This window comes from Scyliorhinus torazame, chromosome 29, assembly GCF_047496885.1.
Source record: "Scyliorhinus torazame isolate Kashiwa2021f chromosome 29, sScyTor2.1, whole genome shotgun sequence".
NCBI classification, from domain to species: Eukaryota; Metazoa; Chordata; class Chondrichthyes; order Carcharhiniformes; family Scyliorhinidae; genus Scyliorhinus; species Scyliorhinus torazame.
The window spans coordinates 8,408,560-8,425,613 of record NC_092735.1 but is presented as its reverse complement, the minus strand read 5'-3'; the positions used below and the strand labels follow the sequence as shown (position 1 = coordinate 8,425,613).

General features: G+C 47.6%; 1 protein-coding gene across 1 annotated transcript in view; it reads right to left on the bottom strand.

Annotated features, from left to right (window-relative positions):
• Nucleotides 1–10,560: 10,560 nt before the first annotated feature.
• LOC140404121 (meiosis inhibitor protein 1-like) overlaps nucleotides 10,561–17,054 on the bottom strand; it is a 221,306-nt gene continuing 214,812 nt past the window's right edge. Inside the window, exon 15 of the mRNA XM_072492540.1 lies at nucleotides 10,561–10,987. Within this exon, the coding sequence (XP_072348641.1) occupies nucleotides 10,834–10,987 (154 nt within the window). The 3' untranslated portion in view covers nucleotides 10,561–10,833. The remainder of the gene's footprint in view (nucleotides 10,988–17,054) is intronic.

The window sequence follows — 17,054 nt, the reverse complement described above, 5'->3', positions numbered from 1 at the left end:
CTTTCTGATGGAACCTGCAGCATGTTTTATGTTGTTTGTAGTGTTTTGTTAAATGTTGTATGTCAGATCGGAAATTTCTTTTCCACGGCCCCACGCCTTTTCTGCCGAAACCTCTGAGAATTTGTCCACAAAGACTTGTTAAGGTCCCAGACGCCAGTTCAGAGGAACTCGTCTGTCGATGGAAACACAGACCCCCGTTCGTAACTGCTCTTCTGGTTCGAGGAAAGAACCAATACGGCAACCCCCCACGATGACTACATTTCTTGCCCGTTCTTGTCGGTTGCTCAGGCAGTGGAGAAACGGCATCGGGACCCGCCCTGCCTGGGAACCCCCCCTCTGGTCAGCAACGCTCGGGTAGGGCACACACGGCATTGGTCGCCGTCCTACCCGGGGACTCCATTCAAATTGTACCCGTCACGGCCCATACGCACCTCATTTCGGCAAAGTTTGGTTCAAAAAGTTTTCTTTTGTTTTCAGGTAACCCTTAGCTTGCCAACCCTCTGCTATTTACATCCTCAAACATTTGGATGGTAAACCGCACAGTCTGCGAGACGGCTCGCACTGGTTCAGTATTTGTAAGTGTGTCTTGTCCTGAAATTCCGTTTTTGAAAAAAAAAAATGAGGGAGTCACACATAGTGACCAATTATAAAGGGAGTAATTGGCACTAAAGGACAGACAGGCTGTCGTACGAGATATTAACAGACACTATGCTTGATCACACAGAACTCCAGAAGCTCCAGGACCAGACAAGAGAAGAGAAGAGAAGAGAAGTGAAAGAAGAAGAACCATGAGGACATCCTCCGCGTGCCTCATAACACTAATGGACATTTGGTTATGCGCGAACGCGAACCCCCTGACCTCAACTCCCCCAGCCGTTAATGATTCACTTCCCCACAGTACCCAGAACCCAGTCACAAGCGACACCACACCATCTTGGTGTGACAGGTTTATAACCTGGTACTCCCTGTCCTACGTGATAGAATCCCTATTGGTATTGGCGATACTCTGCTGCATCGTGCAGACTATTCGTCTGAGAAAATGGAGGAGAGCCTACCGCGCTCACACCCCGGTATCTAGAATAAGATCACCTATTTTCAGATACGACCAGACCCCAGACGCCCGCGATCTACAATAAAGAGCCTTCGTTTGCGATTTGTTGTAAATAAAGAAATGTTCATGAGCAATTGTACAATCCTGAGCTTGACTGCCAAGCCAGAAAATATGTATAAAACTGCTATGATTTTGTTTGTATGGTTTAGGAAGCTAGTGTGATGAAATGTTTGAGTGAGTGTAGTATATTAAGGATAGTTAGAGGTTCCCAATTTTTTGTTTTGTAATGCATGTTCCTTTTTGACATTGCGCCCCTTAGAATTGTCAGTTAAAACTGTTTGCATAGTTATGGTCAGTGTAGAGGCCATAGAAGAGTGCTCGCCGGGTCAGGGAATGACAACCAACGCAGTTATGTGATTCTTCACGCTTTGCGTTAGGATCACAAGGAGGGAGTGTAGCCACCTGGGTTGGCCAACTCCCGATGTAAAATGGAGAATAGCAAAGGCTGCAGGGAAATTCAGCCAACACAGGCAGAAACCAGCAGGTGCAAGTTTACTGTGTATTAAACTCTGCAAAAGCCCAGACAGCATCGATACAAGCAGCCACCGGCATAATAATGTAGCAGCCATCTACATACTAATGCGCGATCGCCGGGAACAATCGCAACATTTGGGACAAACAAAGCTAAGCCAGATTCCCCGGCGCAAACACAAAAGAGGTTAACGGACTTCTCAAGACCGCCCATCGATCAGGGAACTGTTCCAGTATTGGAGAAATCGAACCAAGCGATTGGAACGAAGTCCAATCACCTAGAACCAGGTACAGGGTCCGCCCCAAAAGGCGGAAAACCCCTGGGAACTATAAAGTTAAGCCCCCAAGCTCAAATCGTTCTTCTTGACCGGGTCACCCAGCAACGCGAACCAACCTTGACCGTGACCGGTTCAACTGCCGCCGAGATCCAGTAAGTCTTAAGGTAATGCTCGCTACGAGTTAGGCACTCCAAGCTACCAATCCGTACCAACTTTGAATCTGAACGAAAGGCCATTTGTTCCCCTGACCTAGTGGGCCAGTCCGAAGCTAAGTATAGGCCTGTTAGTTGTAGAAGTAGCTTAGACGTAGAATTTGTGCATAAGTAGCGATTACTGTGTATAATAAATGTGCTTTGATTTGAATCTTACTAATTGGTGTATTGAGTTATTGATCATTACTTGGGCTTGAACCTCGTGGCGGTATCATAAAGATACCTGGCGACTCGAGAGCAAAGGTTATAAAACAGAGCCAATTGAACCAACCAAAAGTTAGCAACATCTCGGACAGGAATTTCCTTGAAACATTTTTCCCTTGAATTAAGACTCTCTTAAGTTTGTTTTTTGCCGGTTAGGTGATGTGGTGGGGCCACAAACATTGTGGCATTTATCTACACATTAATACAAATTCGGTGAACCAGTTGACAATTGCCAGACCATCACTTTCACATACACTAGACAAAATATTCTGAAAGGATTTGCCCAGGATTTCAATAAAACAAAACTGTAGTCAATAAACTTTGATTGGACGTAGCCTCAATGCTGCAGATAAGCAGAGAGATTTGGGAGCGCACATTCATAGGCTTTTAAAGGCAGCACTTCAAATTGGTAGGACTGTAAAAAGAGCTAATGAAACTCAAGGTTTTAGCACGGGAGGTACAGAATATTACAACCAAGAGATAACAAAGAGTCTTAATGAAACTTTAATAGGATCTTTATTAGAATACTGTATTAGGTAGTGGAATCCATATCAAAGGAAGGATATTGTGCTTTGGAACGGAGAGCAAGAGAATTCTACTTACAGTCAGTTGTTAGGAAGTGCAATTCACTCTGAAGGTGAGTGGTTGAGGCAGAAGCTACATCAAGATTGAATTGGATATGCAGATGAAGAAAAAAGGGATGGAGGAGCAACAAGGTGGGGAAATGAAGCTAGGACACCTTTCTTGCATGCAGGATAAATATATGAACGCATCCACATTGTAACTCATGTGTATTGACGAAGGCCCCTTCAAGCATTCTCAATGCAGTCCTGATTCTAAGTTACAATGTGAGCATTGAGGCCAAGGTGAGTGGGAAACACTCTTGAAGAGTCAGTATGAGGCCCAGGCTACATTACGACATGCGGAAAAACAACTACCACCAGAAACTGGTGGGAAAGACGAGATGGTCAGTGACCACTGAGCAAAGGACTGGCACTTGGAACCTGTAATGACTTAGGCCAGGCCTTTGAGATTGGCCAATTAGAATACGAGTTCCCTGATTAGTGGCCCAATCAGGGAACCCCTTTCTGTATATATAACAGGGAGTGTCAGATCCTCTGCACTCCGGGTGTAGACAGCAGATTGAATGGTCACGGTTGTTCAGCTGTTGAGTTTGTAAATAAAAGGAATTCTGGTGACGGGTTCTGCCTCCGTGGACTTATTACAGTGGTGATGAGGAAACCGGAACGACCCGAAGAAACCTGCTCGTCAGCAGCTGCCTCATACTGAGGGTAAGCCATTAACAGGCAAAATGCCTTCATTCGGAAAGTTGGACTCTTTTGACCCTGCAGTAGAAGACTGGGCCCAATATGTAGAGCGGATGAAGTACTTCTTCAGAGCAAACAATATAATTCTGGATGAAAAGCAACGGGTCATTCTGCTGACCGCGTGTGGGCCAGCAGTCTTTGCCATTATGCGCAGTCTCACTTTTCCGGAGGCACCGGACATGAAAACTTTCCAGGAATTGATGGACTTAGTAAAAGAGTACTCTGACCCTAAGCCACCACTGATCCTGTGAAGGTACCGGTTTTACTCAGCATTCCAAGACACTGGGGAGTCACTAACAAACTTTTTAACAAGATTAAGGCGATTAGCAGAGGCTTGTGAATTTGGTCTGACGCTAAATGAGATGCTCCGAGACCGTTTGGTATGTGGAATAAATAATTTAACAAAACAGGAACGTCTGTTAGCAGAGGCCGAGATGGATTGCAAACAAGCATTGCCGCTGGCTTTGTCCTTAGAAAAAGCGGCAAGCAGAGCGCATGTGTTGCAGGGTACTCCGATGGAGGAAGACGCCCATACCAGTGAAACTGGGTTAAGGGACTACCACTGGGGGATAGGCAACTGCATAGCTACCCTCAGGAACGACTCGGATACTACGTTAACCAGGCCCACTCGCAGAAGCCCACCCAAGCAAGGGAATATTAGGTCCAGACGGCAGCCCCTGCAGCCTTTCGCCCGGCAAAATATTGTAGTTGTTGCCAGAGATCGTAGCCAGAAAGGAGAAATAGAAGCCCAAAACCATCATCTTGGAGAAGGTCATGTAGGCCAGGGTACAGGAGAATACATACCCTAAAAGCTCCACCTACCTCCGACGAGGAACAACTAAATTGTGTAACGATGGTGAAATCAAAACCCATTAAATTATCCATACGGCTGAATGGACGTTCCCACACTGATGGAAGTCGGCACTGGAGCAACCGTATCAGTGATAGGGAGGGTGGCATGTGGCGCAATGGTTAGCACTGGGACTGCGGCACTGAGGACCCGGGTTCGAATCCGGGCCTGGGTCACTGTCCGTGTGGAGTTTGCACATTCTCCCCATGTCTGCCTGGCTTTCACCCCCACAACCCAAAGATGAGCTGGTTAGGTGGATTGGCCACACTAAATTGCCCCTTAATTGGAAAAGAAAAATAATTGGCTATTCTAAATTAATTTTTAAAAAGTATCAGTGATAGGGGAAACAGTATTCAATAAAATTCACACTGGACTCCAACCCTTATTCCTAACCAGGACCTCGGCAAAACTGAGGACATACACAAGGAAACCACTGAGAGTATTGGGCACAACGCATGTAACTGTGGCTTATGGAGAACAACTGGTTAGGCTGCCTTTAATGGTAGTGAAAGGTGGGGGACCAAGCTTATTGGGACGAAACTGTCTAAAAGAGGTCCAGCTGGATTGGGTAAACATTTTCCAGCTGGAAAATGGCCACCTAAGCGAACTCCTGTGCAAATACCCAGAGGTTTTCCGAGAAGGGCTCAGAACAAAAAAGGGAGCAAAGGCGACATTGCATGTAGATCCAGAGGCTGTCCCAAAATTCTACAAGGCCCGACCAGTACCCTTCGCATTAAGGCAGAAAGTCAATATGGAAATAAAACGATTAAAGAGCGTGAGGGAATAATAAAACTGGCCCAGTTTGCAGAGTGGGCGGCACCCGTGGTGCCTATCCTTAAGCCGGACGGCTCGGTCCGCCTTTGTGGAGATTTTAAACAAACGATTAATGGCTACTCACAACTGGACAAATGCCCAATTCCCCGGATTGGGGATTTGTATGCAAGGTTGGCTGGAGGACTCCTATTCTCAAAGCTGGATATGAGCCAAGCATATCTACAGCTGAAGCTGGACAGAGTCCCAAAAATTCTAAACGATAAACGCCCTGAAGGGCCTTTTTCAGTATACAAGATTGCCCTTCAGGGTATCATTAGCTTGTGCAATATTCCAGAGGACAATGGAGAATATATTGCAAGGGCTACCACAAGTCGCCATTTACCTGTACAACGTCCTCATTACAGGGAAAACAAAGGCAGAAGTTTGCACTGAGTGCTGAATTTGGGTGCATTTGAGTGCTATAGTGAGAGTTTGGTGACTGAGGGAGTTAGGTGAGGAGGGAGCAAGCTGCTCCTTTCATTTCATTTCCTCAAAGAGCGAGGAGGGAGCCGAGAGTTTACAGAGTGCAGCTGACTGGGAGCAGAGTTGGAGGGCGGAGTTCCAGTTGGTCCACAGGGCAGCTACATTCTGTAAGATCAGAGGGGATGGAGGCTCCTCCTGTAGGATGTGGGTTCTGAGGGATACCTCCGGTGTCCCCGCTGACTACACCTGCGGGAAGTGCACCTAACTCCAGCTCCTCAGAGATCGTGTTAGGGAGCTGGAGCTGGATGAACTTCGGATCATTTGGGAGGCAGAGGGGGTGATAGAGAAGAGTTACAGGGAGGTAGCCACACCCAAGGTACAGGACATGAGTAGCTGGGTTACAGTCGGGGGAAGGAAAACGAACGGGCAAACAGTGCAGGGATCCCTCGTGGCTGTTCCCCTTCAAAACAAGTATACCGTTTTGGATGCTATTGGGGGGAGGGATGACCTACCGGGGGAAGGCCCTAGCGGCCAGGTCTCTGGCACTGAGTCTGGCTCTGTGGCTCAGAAGGGAAGGGGGGAGTGTTGCCTTTCTTTTCTACTTGGGTCTTTTCTGTGGCTCTGTTCCAATGATGGCAATCAGTGAGTTTGTCTTTCTTTCTGTGTTATCTATGTCTTAATGTTTAGAGTTGCCAAGTATCGAATGATACCACCACAAGTTTCAACTGGCTATCAATCAAAGAGCCAAACGCCATTTAGTTAGTTCAAGGTCAAGGGTACTTTATTTACACACAATTAGTCATGCAACATGAACACTACTAGTTAACTACACCTATCAGCTAAGACAACCTGTACTTAACTTCGGGCACCTGGCTTAGGTGAGAAAACAGTGGCCGCTGATCAATTCTGGATCTCTCGGGTTCAAAGGAGTAACTGCTGCTCAGCTGGGCTCATCCGTCTGGCAGTGGGCGTTGAACCTGGACTCCTTCTGATGTTGCTGCAATTGGCGATGGCCGTGACCGGGGTACCAAGGCCAAGAGGGCGTCAAGAGAGAGCGAACATATGCCAAAGTCTTCTTCTTATACTCGGAGGGTTTTCGCGCTCTTTTGGGTGGTCCTTCGATTTGGTCCTTACTAATTGGGTGATCCCTGATCACTCCATTCGATTCCATAGCTAATAAGTGGGCGGGAATCTGGATGGCTGGGCATGTCCCAAGCGGTCACTGTTCCCCGTTGTTTGCGTTTCCCTTGAACAGGGAGTGGCGCCGAAATGTCTGGGATTGTCCTGGTTGCTTGAGTACCAGTCCTTTGTTTTGGGGAAGGTGGGCCATCAAATGCTAATCGGCCCCATTAAAATGCTAATTGAACGGAGTTTCGATACCGTCAGGATTTTTTGCCTGAGTCTGCCTGAGTCTTGGCTTGTCCATTTTACCTGCCAGGCTTTGCGAGTTTCTCTGTACCTAGTTGGAAGTGGCCATCCCAGATGGCTACAGGAGAATAGAAAAGCAAGAGTGATAGGAGGCTCAATAGTTAGGGGAATGGATAGGAGATTCTGTGGTCGCGAGTGAAATTCCCGGAAGGTATGTTGCCTCCCGGGTGCCAGGGCCAGAGATGTCTTGGATCGAGTCTACAGGATTCTTAAGGGGGAAGGGGAGCAACCAGAAGTCGTGGTGCACATAGGCACCAACGACATAGCTAAGAAAAGGGATGAGGATTTAAAAGTGATTTTAGGGAGTTAGGTTGGAAGCTAAAGAGCAGGACAAGCAGAGTAGTGATCTCAGGATTGCTACCGGTGCCACGTGCAAGTGAGGCAAGAAACAGAGAGCGAGTGCAGTTGGACACGTGGCTGCAGGGCTGGTGCAGGAGGGAAGGCTTCAGATATGTGGATCATTGGGATATCTTCTGGGGAAGGTGGAACCTGCACATGAAGGACGGATTGCATCTAAACTGGAGGGGCACCAATATCCTGGGTGGGAGGTTTGCTAGAGCTCTTCGGTTGGGTTTAAACTAGTTTGGCAGAGGGATGGATGGAGCTATGGATCAGAGGATAGGGTAGCTGTTGAACAGGCAGAAATAGTATGCAGCAAGTCTGTGAGGAAGGATAGACAGTTGATAGGGCAAAGTTGCACTCAGTGGAATGGGTTAAAGTGTGTCTGGTTCAATGCAAGGAGTGTCAGGAATAAGGGAGATGAAGTTAGAGCATGGATCAGTACTTGGAACTACGATGTTGTGGCCATTACGGAGACGTGGATTTCACAGGGTCAGGAATGATTGTTAGATGTTCCGGGGCTTAGATGTTTTCAGAAGAATAGGGAGGGAGGTAAAAGAGGAGGGGGAGTGGCACTGTTAATTAGGGAGTGCACCACAGCTGTAGAAAAGGAAGTAATTGAGGAGAGTTTGTCTACTGAGTCAGTATGGGTGGAAGTCAGAAACCAGAAAGGAGCAGTCATTTTATTGGGAGTTTTCTATAGACCCCCCAATAGCAGCAGCGAGATAGAGGAATAGATTGGGCGGCAGATCTTGGAAAAGTGCAGAAGTAACAGAGTTGTTGTCATGGGTGACTTCAACTTCCCTAATATTGACTGGAATCTCCTTAGTGCAAATGGTTTGGATAGAGCAGATTTTGTCAGGTGTGTACAGGAAGGATTCCTGACTCAATATGTAGATAGGCCAACTAGGGGGGAGGCCATATTGGACTCGGTGCTCGGCAACGAACCAGGCCAGGTGTCAGATATCTCGATGGGAGAGCATTTCGGTGACAGTGACCACAACTCCTTGACCTTTACCATAGTCATGGAGAGGGATAGGAACACACAGTATGGGAAGGTCTTTAATTGGGGAAGGGGAAATTATACTGCTATTAGACAGGAGCTGAGGGGCATAAAGTGGGAACAATTGTTCTTGGGGAAATGCACAATTGTAATGTGGGGATTGTTTAAGAACAAAGAACAAAGAAAATTACAGCACAGGAACAGGCCCTTCAGCCCTCCCAGCCTGCGCCGATCCAGATCCTTTATCTAAACCTGTCTTCTATTTTCCAAGGATCTACTTCCCTCTGTTCCCCGCCCGTTCATATATCTGTCTAGATGTATCTTAAATGATGCTATCGTGCCCGCCTCTACCACCTCCACTGGCAAAGCGTTCCAGGCACCCACCACCCTCTGGAGCACTTGCTGCGAGTGCTGAATACTTTTGGCCTACTGAGATGAGGAAGGAATGGTAAGGTGAAGGAGCCTTGGATGACAAGAGAAGTGGAGCTTCTGGTCAAGAGGAAGAAGGAAGCTTACGTAAGATTGAGGAAGCAAGGATCTGACTCGGCTCTAGAGGGTTACAAGGTAGCCAAGGAGGAACTCAAAAATGGACTGAGGAGATCTAGAAGGGGGCATGAAAAAGCCCTGGCGGGAAGGATGAGGGAAAACCCCAAGGCGTTCTACAGTTATGTGAGAAATAAGAGGATATCAGAGTGAGAGTAGGGCCGATCAGGGATGGTGGAGGGAACTTGTGCCTAGAGTCTGTGGAGATGGGGGAGGCCCTAAATGAATACTTTGCTTCAGTATTCGCTAGAGAGAGGGACCTAGTTGCCCATGAGAACAGTGTGAACCAGGTTAATAGACTCGAACAGGTTGATAAATGTTGCTAATTGTGTTCTCTTTATTTGGCTCTGAATATGGCGGTCAATATGGTCGCCTTCCTTAATTCTAATTACGTTTTGCTCTAGAGTCGGCAGGTATCTTTCGATACCGCCACAAGGTTCAAACCGAATACTGATCAAAGACTCGATACACCAGTTAGTTAGTTCAAAGTCAAATGCTGATTTATTTACACACAGTATATGAGTTAAATATACTCATGCACAAATAATATCGACAAAACTATCACTGCTGTTATAGCCTATACTTAGCTTCGGGCGCCACTCAGTCAGAGAAACAATGGCCGTTGTTCGGTTCTGAGGCTGCTGGTGTGGAACTGGTATGGAATAACAGCTAAGGACGTCTGTCTGGTAGCGTGCGTTGACCTTTGACTTGTTCTGGTGCAGCTGTTGGGCAGGTCACTCCTTGGTGAGATCCGGAGCCAAGAGAGCGATTCTCTCTTGGGGGTTCCTTCTTATACCCAAAGGGGGCTTTGCGTGCTTTTGGGTGGGCCTTGAACTTGGCCCCAATTAATTGGGCCATTTCTCAATCGTTCCTAACGATTTCCTCCAATAAAGGGGTGGGTGCCCTGATGGCTGGGCCTGTCCTAGGTGGCCGTTGGCCTGTTTTGTTCTAGTCTCCTCTGGCGCCGGGGTGTCTGCCTTGGTATCGTTTACTTAAATTTTGTCCCTGGAGATGGCTCATTAGTATGGTAATGGGTTTGCAGTTTCTGTCTTGTCTGGGAGCTGCGGCTCCAATCAACAGACAAACCCTGCACCTGCTTGCTTTCTCAGCACTGTCCATTTTCCCTGCAATCTTTGCAAAGTGTCCATTTTGTAATTGTGAAGTGGCCATCCGAGATCACTACACTCCCTCGTGATCCTCAACGCGAAGCGTGAAGGATCACATTACTGCGTCGTCTTCATTCTCTGACCAAGCGGGGCACCCATAAGCACTTCATGGGCTCTACACTGCCCTATCCTATGAAACACAATTTTTACCTAAAATCATTTTACTTACATACATCAGTATAAAACTCTACGGGGCGCTATGACATTCAGGCATGCATTACAAAATAAAAAAACTGGAACCTCTAACTATCCTCACTCAAACAATCAACAATAATTCTACAACATTTTAAATGGACAAATAACAGCAACACAAGTTTCTCTGGCTTGGCAGTCAAGCACATAGGTTTACATTTCCTTATTGAACAAAACTCACATAAAGAGAAGCGGATGCACTTTAATTCACTCAAGGGGTTGGGGGGTTTGGTGAAGTCCGAAAATAGGGGACCTAAACGTGTATACCGGGGTGCAAGAGCGGTGGGCTCTCCTTCGCCGTTTTCTGAGACTAAGTGTCTGCACGATACTGCAGAGTATCGCCAGTACTAAGAGTGATTCTACTATGTACGATAGTGAATACCAGGTTATGAACTTGTCACACCAGGTCCGGGTGTCGTTAACTATCTCGGGGTTAACTATCTCGGGGTGTAGTGTATGGTAGGGGTGAGAATCATTCACAGCCTGTGTGGTAGAGGTCAGGGGGGTAGCGTCCGCGTGCAGCTGAAAGGATCCCGCTAAGATCCAGGTGAACATGAAGGTTGGCTTCATCTTTCCGTCTTTCTGTCTTGTGTTTCTTCCTCTGGGGTTCCTGAGGTTCCGGAGTTCTATGGACACAAGCATAATATCTGTTATTATCTTGTTTAAGATCTTGTATGTCTGTCTGTCTGTCCTTTGTTGCCAATTGCCCATTATGATTGGTCACCATCTGTGACTCCCTCATTTTTTAAAAAACCAAATATTTGGGACAACACATCCGAGAAAAATGCTGATATAGTGCGAGCCATCTCGCAGCCTGTGCAATCTTTCATCCTGGTGTTTGAGGATGTAAATAGCATACGGAAGGAACCTAAGGATCGCCAAAAACAAACAAAAGAATTTCGAACCTAATGAGCCAAAATGTGGTGAGTATGGGCCGCGGCGGGTAAGAAATGGGTGGAATCCCCGGGTAGGACGGTGATCAGTGCCGTATGTGCTCTACCCGAGCGTAGCTGACCAGAGGAGGGTCCTCAGCCAGGGCGGGGACCAGTGCCATTTCTCCACTGCCTGAGTGACCGGCAAGAACAGGTAAGAATATGGTCGTCGTGGGGGGCTGCCCCTCATGATCGAATCAGGAGAGTAGCTATGAGTGGTGACTGCCGACAAACTAGTTCCTCTGAACGGTTGTCTGTCGACAAACTAGTTCCTCTAACAGCCATTGGGCGGCAAAGTGTGGTGGCGTAGAAGCCATGAAAAACTTTCAAATTCACAAACAACAAACATTTACCTTAAACGAACTAACATACAACAAACATGGTGCAGGTTCCATCAAAAAGGATACCGTATCTCTCCATCGGTTCCTTTTTTCCATCATGTGGACACCTCATTGCTCAGTAGCGAACAGGGTCGCAAAGGTATTCGTTTGGTGGGAGTCAGACTCTATGTCATCATCTTCTCCTGGCTGCCATACTCTTGACTGGAATAGTTTGGCTAAAGCTGCTTGGGGTGAATTGGGGTCCATCTCATCATTCCGGATGTGCCTGAATGAATTGTCGCAATGCCAGAATCGTGTGTTGAGGTTGGAGCTGCTAGGTTGTAATCCGTAATCGTCGGGCGGTGGGTCTGGGTCAGGGGCTTTGATGTATGTGATTTCGAAGGGATCACTGGAATCATGCTCGGCTTCGCTGGGAGTGGGGCCTGGTGCAGGGGTATAATTATAACGTGGTGTGCTGTGGCTGTCGTCATTGCTGTCGCTATCACTGTCGCTGTCACTGCTGGTTGAAGGAAGGGAGAGACGGAGTCGTGCCTCTGGGGGTGGAGTTGAAGATGTGTCTGAGGACGGGCTGCACTGGCTGGGGGAGGGTAGGAATGCATCATCTGTGGGCGGGGCATGCTCGTCTGCTGCTGCGAGCAAGATGTGGTGTGAATGGTTGTTCTGCAACAATAAGCCTTGAGCTGGTTTATGTGAAACCACACAGACTTGCCATTGGGATATGTGATCTTGTATACAGAGGGGCTTACTTTGTCCGAAATGGAGTCCGGTCCAGAGAAATTGGGGGAAAGGAATGAACTGGGGTTGTATAGGGAAAGCATCACTTGCTGCCCTACTACAAACTCGGTGGCGTGTACCATTTTATCGAAACAAGCTTTGCTTTGTTTCCTCCTGGTCCCAAGTCTCACAGCTGGGCAAGTTGGGCTGCCTTTATGTTCTCAATTAACTGCTGTACAGCATTTTCACGCGTGAGGGCGGTGACTGCAGGGCTGGCCAAATCCAGTCCTAATAAATACTCTGTCCCTTTCATGAGGCGTCCGGTCATGAGGGTGTGGGGGGTGTATTCTGTGGGCGTGGATACCGTGTTTCTCAAGAACATTAATGAAAATGGGAGAACTGAATCCGAGGTGCTGTTGTTCTAATGCACCATTTTCCTGAGAGTGGCTTTTAGAGTTCTGTTCATCCTCTCTACAATGCCGCTTGACTGGGGGTGGTAGGCTTTGTAAAACTTCTGCCTAATTCCGAAAATTGTGAGGACGTCCTTCATTACTCGTCCTGTAAAATGGGAGCCTTGATCGGACTCTATACTGCGTGGGAGGCCCCATCTTGTGAAGATGTGCTGTGTGAGGATTTTAGCTGTTGTTTTGGCTGTATTCGTTCTGGATGGAAAAGCTTCCACCCATTTTGTGAAGGTGTCGATGACCACCAACACATATTTAAAACCATTTCTGCAGGGGGGTAGGGGTCCTGTGTAATCTATCTGCAAATTCGTCCAGGGGCCATTAACGGGGCGGGTGTGACTAAGCTGAGTCTTTCTTGCATATCTGTCCGGATTGTTCTGGGCACAGATCAAGCAATTTTCAATGTAGTGAGTAACATCGGTTTTAAATCAGGCCACCAGCAGAGAGGTCGGAGGTGGGTTAGGGTGGGTTCAATGCCTTGGTGTCCATGATTGTCATGGAACTGACAAATAATCTGGTTCCTGTCCTGGCTGGGAACTACATTTATTAACTGGATCAAAAGTGAGGTTGTGGGAGCTCATAAAATCGATTCCTAGGATGTGTTCAGCTGTCTGGGGTAGATTGACCAAAACTACGGGGTGTTTAGTTGTAATGTTCCCTATTTGTATCGCTACAGTGGCTGTGATGTGTCCTTGTTGTAAATTACCTGTAAAGCCGCTGAGTGTGATGGTGTCTGTTGTGGGCCATGTGTCTCGCTGAAACATCGTGGAGGAATTGAATGTGGTGCGGGACCCTCCTGTGTCCCAAAGAAATTCTATGGGGTGTCCACGGACTTTGCCTGCTACGGCGGGTCTACAGGACTTGTCCCAAAGGGTGTCGCAGACCCAAGTTTGGGTGCCCGAACACCGTCAGTCAGTGCCGTTCATGTCTATGTTCTCTGAACGGGCGCTAACGCTATAGATTGGCTTTGCCCTATTCTTATTTAGGGTGCCTGTCTGTTGGTTTCTCTGCTGCTTTTGGGGCACGTTGCACTCTCGTGCAAAGTGTCCTAATTGTCCACAGTTGTAACATTCCTGGGATTTTGGCTGTGGTGGGCTGTTCCTGCCCTCATTTACCCATGCGGGGTTCTGGTGCGCTTTAACTGGATTCATGTCTGCCTGCTCTTCCTCAGGTTTTGCAAATGCGGTTTTGCCTTTGACTGATTGTTCCCAAGTGCGGGACAATCTCTTCAAAACCACTTTCTCGTTGTGTGCCTCGTCTGAGGGGTCGTAATTTGCGCAAGCTCTCTGTTCTGCCTCTGTCGCATGAGAGACTAGGATTCAAGTCCATTTGGCCATATTACCTGCGGACAAATGGGCACGAGCTAATTCACCGAAAACTGCTGTGAAATGTACCCACAAGCGTCCAGCTGTGAGGTGCTCTGTTTTCTTTTGCCTACACTTGTTTAGGCCTTCTACGGGGTTTCCTCTGTTATAGCCGATTGCATCTAGGATCGCTGTGTGCATCTCTTGGATTGTGCCTCCTCCTACATTCTGTGGGTCGGGAAGGGCTGCCACGGCTCAAGGGTTGAGGCTTAAAACTGTGAGCTTCACTTGCTCCTTTTCGTCCAGGCCGTACATGGTAGCCTTCTGTTTAACTCTAGCGAAAAACTGGTGTGGTCTGATGTGGGAAGGAACGGTGTAATCTTTCCACACACGTCCCGTAATTGGGTCACGGTTAACGGGGTTGTATATAGGAAATCTGTGTTTCCTTCCGCTGCGGCCCTGCGGTGTGTGGTTACAGGGTTCATGGGGGTGTGTTCTGCCTGTTCAGTCGGGGGTTGGGTTGCTTTCCTCTTTTGGGGTTTTTCTTGCGTACATGTCCCATGTACGTATCTGTGGGCAGTTTCATTTAACTCCTGCCAATCAGGGCCGTTTTCCTGGTCTTACTGGAGTCCAAACGTACTTTGAAACCCATTCTGAACAGAAAGCAGAGATTGTAATTCTGCAATTTGCTTCCGGCACTTTGCGTGATGTACTGAGCTCTGCCTTTGTTCCGTCGTGGAAGTGTGGAGGGTCGTGGGGCTGCTTTTAAATCATTGCACTGTTTCTGCAATTGCTCTACCTGTTGCTCGGTTTCTTGTTTTACCAAGACTGCACGTTGCGTGTCCTGGTAGGCCTTATCATAATGGGTCTGAAAACTACTCAAATGGGCGAGACAAGACTGGTGTGCCCTCTTGGCATTATCCACCTCTGTCCCTCGCTGCTAACTGTTCTCTCAAATCTTTATTCTCCTTCTCAAACTCGCTCACATCTCCCTCACTATTTCTGTCTCTCTCCTCAATCTCTATACGGAGCATCCTAACGACCTCCTCTGTGCCTCGCAATTGTGCCAAGCAGGACACTATTGCCATCCCTAAGCTCTTCTTGTGGATCTCTGACAGATTCTCCCACCAAGTATGTCCTATCCTCCCGGGACCTGTTTCATCATTCGCGCAGAATTCGCCCCAAAGCGGCCATCCTTTCCCTTTGAGGTACTTTCTGATTTCCTCTTCCCATACGGGACACTGTCCTACTCTACTGGTCGCTGCGACCTCAAAGTCTTGGGGGTTCATAAGGCGTTCCATTGCCTTCATTGCCATTTTCTCTATCTGGGTTCTCCACTGAATTTGGAACAGGGGGTGATAAAGTGGTGATGTAAACACGGGTACGGCTTACTCTATTTTCCGGCCTACAAAACTCCCGACAGTTTCACGCAATAAAATCTCTCAGGTTTACCTTGTATCCCTGTTAGTACGCATGCATTAACACACTTCCGAATCTCGGAGGTTTGATCAGTATTGTTCTCACACTTGTGGTTTTTCTGTTTCCAATTGGATTCCAATTCAAATTTGGGTTCTCTCGGAGTGGTTAGGCCACTTCTAAGTCCAGTCCCGTCAGAGGTCGCCAGTTGCTAATTGTGTTCTCTTTATTTGGCTCTGAATATGGCGGTCAATATGGTTGCCTTCCTTAATTCTAATTACGTTTTGTTCTAGAGTCGGCAGGTATCTTTCGATACCGCCACAAGGTTCAAACCGAATACTGATCAAAGACTCGATACACCAGTTAGTTAGTTCAAAGTCAAATGCTGATTTATTTACACACACAGTTAAATATACTCATGCACAAATACTACAGACTAAACTATCACTACTGCTAAAGCCTATACTTAAGCTTCGGATGCCCACTCAGTCAGAAGAACAATGGCCGTTGTTCGGTTCTGAGGCTGCTGGGGTGGAACTGGTACGGGATAAAAGCTAAGGATGTCTGTCTGGTAGCGTGCGTTGACCTTGGAGTTACTTGTTCTGGTGCAGCTGTTGGACAGGTCTCTCCTCAGTGAGAGCCGGAGCCAAGAGAACGATTCTCTCTTGGGGGCTCCTTCTTATACCCAAAGGGGGCTTTGCGCACTTTTGGGCGGGCCTTGAACTTGGCCCCAATTAATTGGGCCATTTCTCAATCGTTCCTATCGATTTCCTCCAATAAAGGGATAGGTGCCCTGATGGCTGGGCGTGTCCTAGGTGGCCGCTGGCCTGCTTTGTTCTAGTCTCCTCTGGCGCCGGGGTGTCTGCCTTGGTATCGTTTACTTAAATGTTACTCTTTTGTCCCCGGAGATGGCTCATTAGTATGGTAATGGGTTTGCAGTTTTGGTCTTGTCTGGGAGCTGCGGCTCCAATCAACAGACAAACCCTGCACCTGCTTGCTTTCTCAGTATTGTCCATTTTCCCTGCAACCTTTGCAAAGTGTCCATTTTGTAATCGGGAAGTGGCCATCCCAGATGGCTACAATATTAAGAAGGAGGATGTGCTGGAAATTTTGAAAAGCACCAAGATAGATAAGTCCCCTGGGCCTGACCGGATATACCCAAGGTTACTACGAGAAGCGAGGGAGGAGATTGCTGCGCTGTTGGCGATGATCTTTGCGTCCTCACTCTCCACTGGAGTCGTACCGGATGATTGGAAGGAGGCGAATGTTGTTCCCCTGTTCAAGAAAGGGAATAGGGAAATCCCTGGGAATTACAGATCCATCAGTCTTACGCCTGTGGTGAGCAAAATATTGGAAAGGATTCTGAGAGATAGGATTTATGATTATTTCGAAAAACATAGTTTGATTAAAGATAGTCAGCATGGTTTTGTGAGGGGCAGGTCATGCCTCACAAGCCTCATTGAATTCTTTGAGGATGTGACGAGACACATTGATGACGGTCGGGCAGTGGATGTGGTGTATA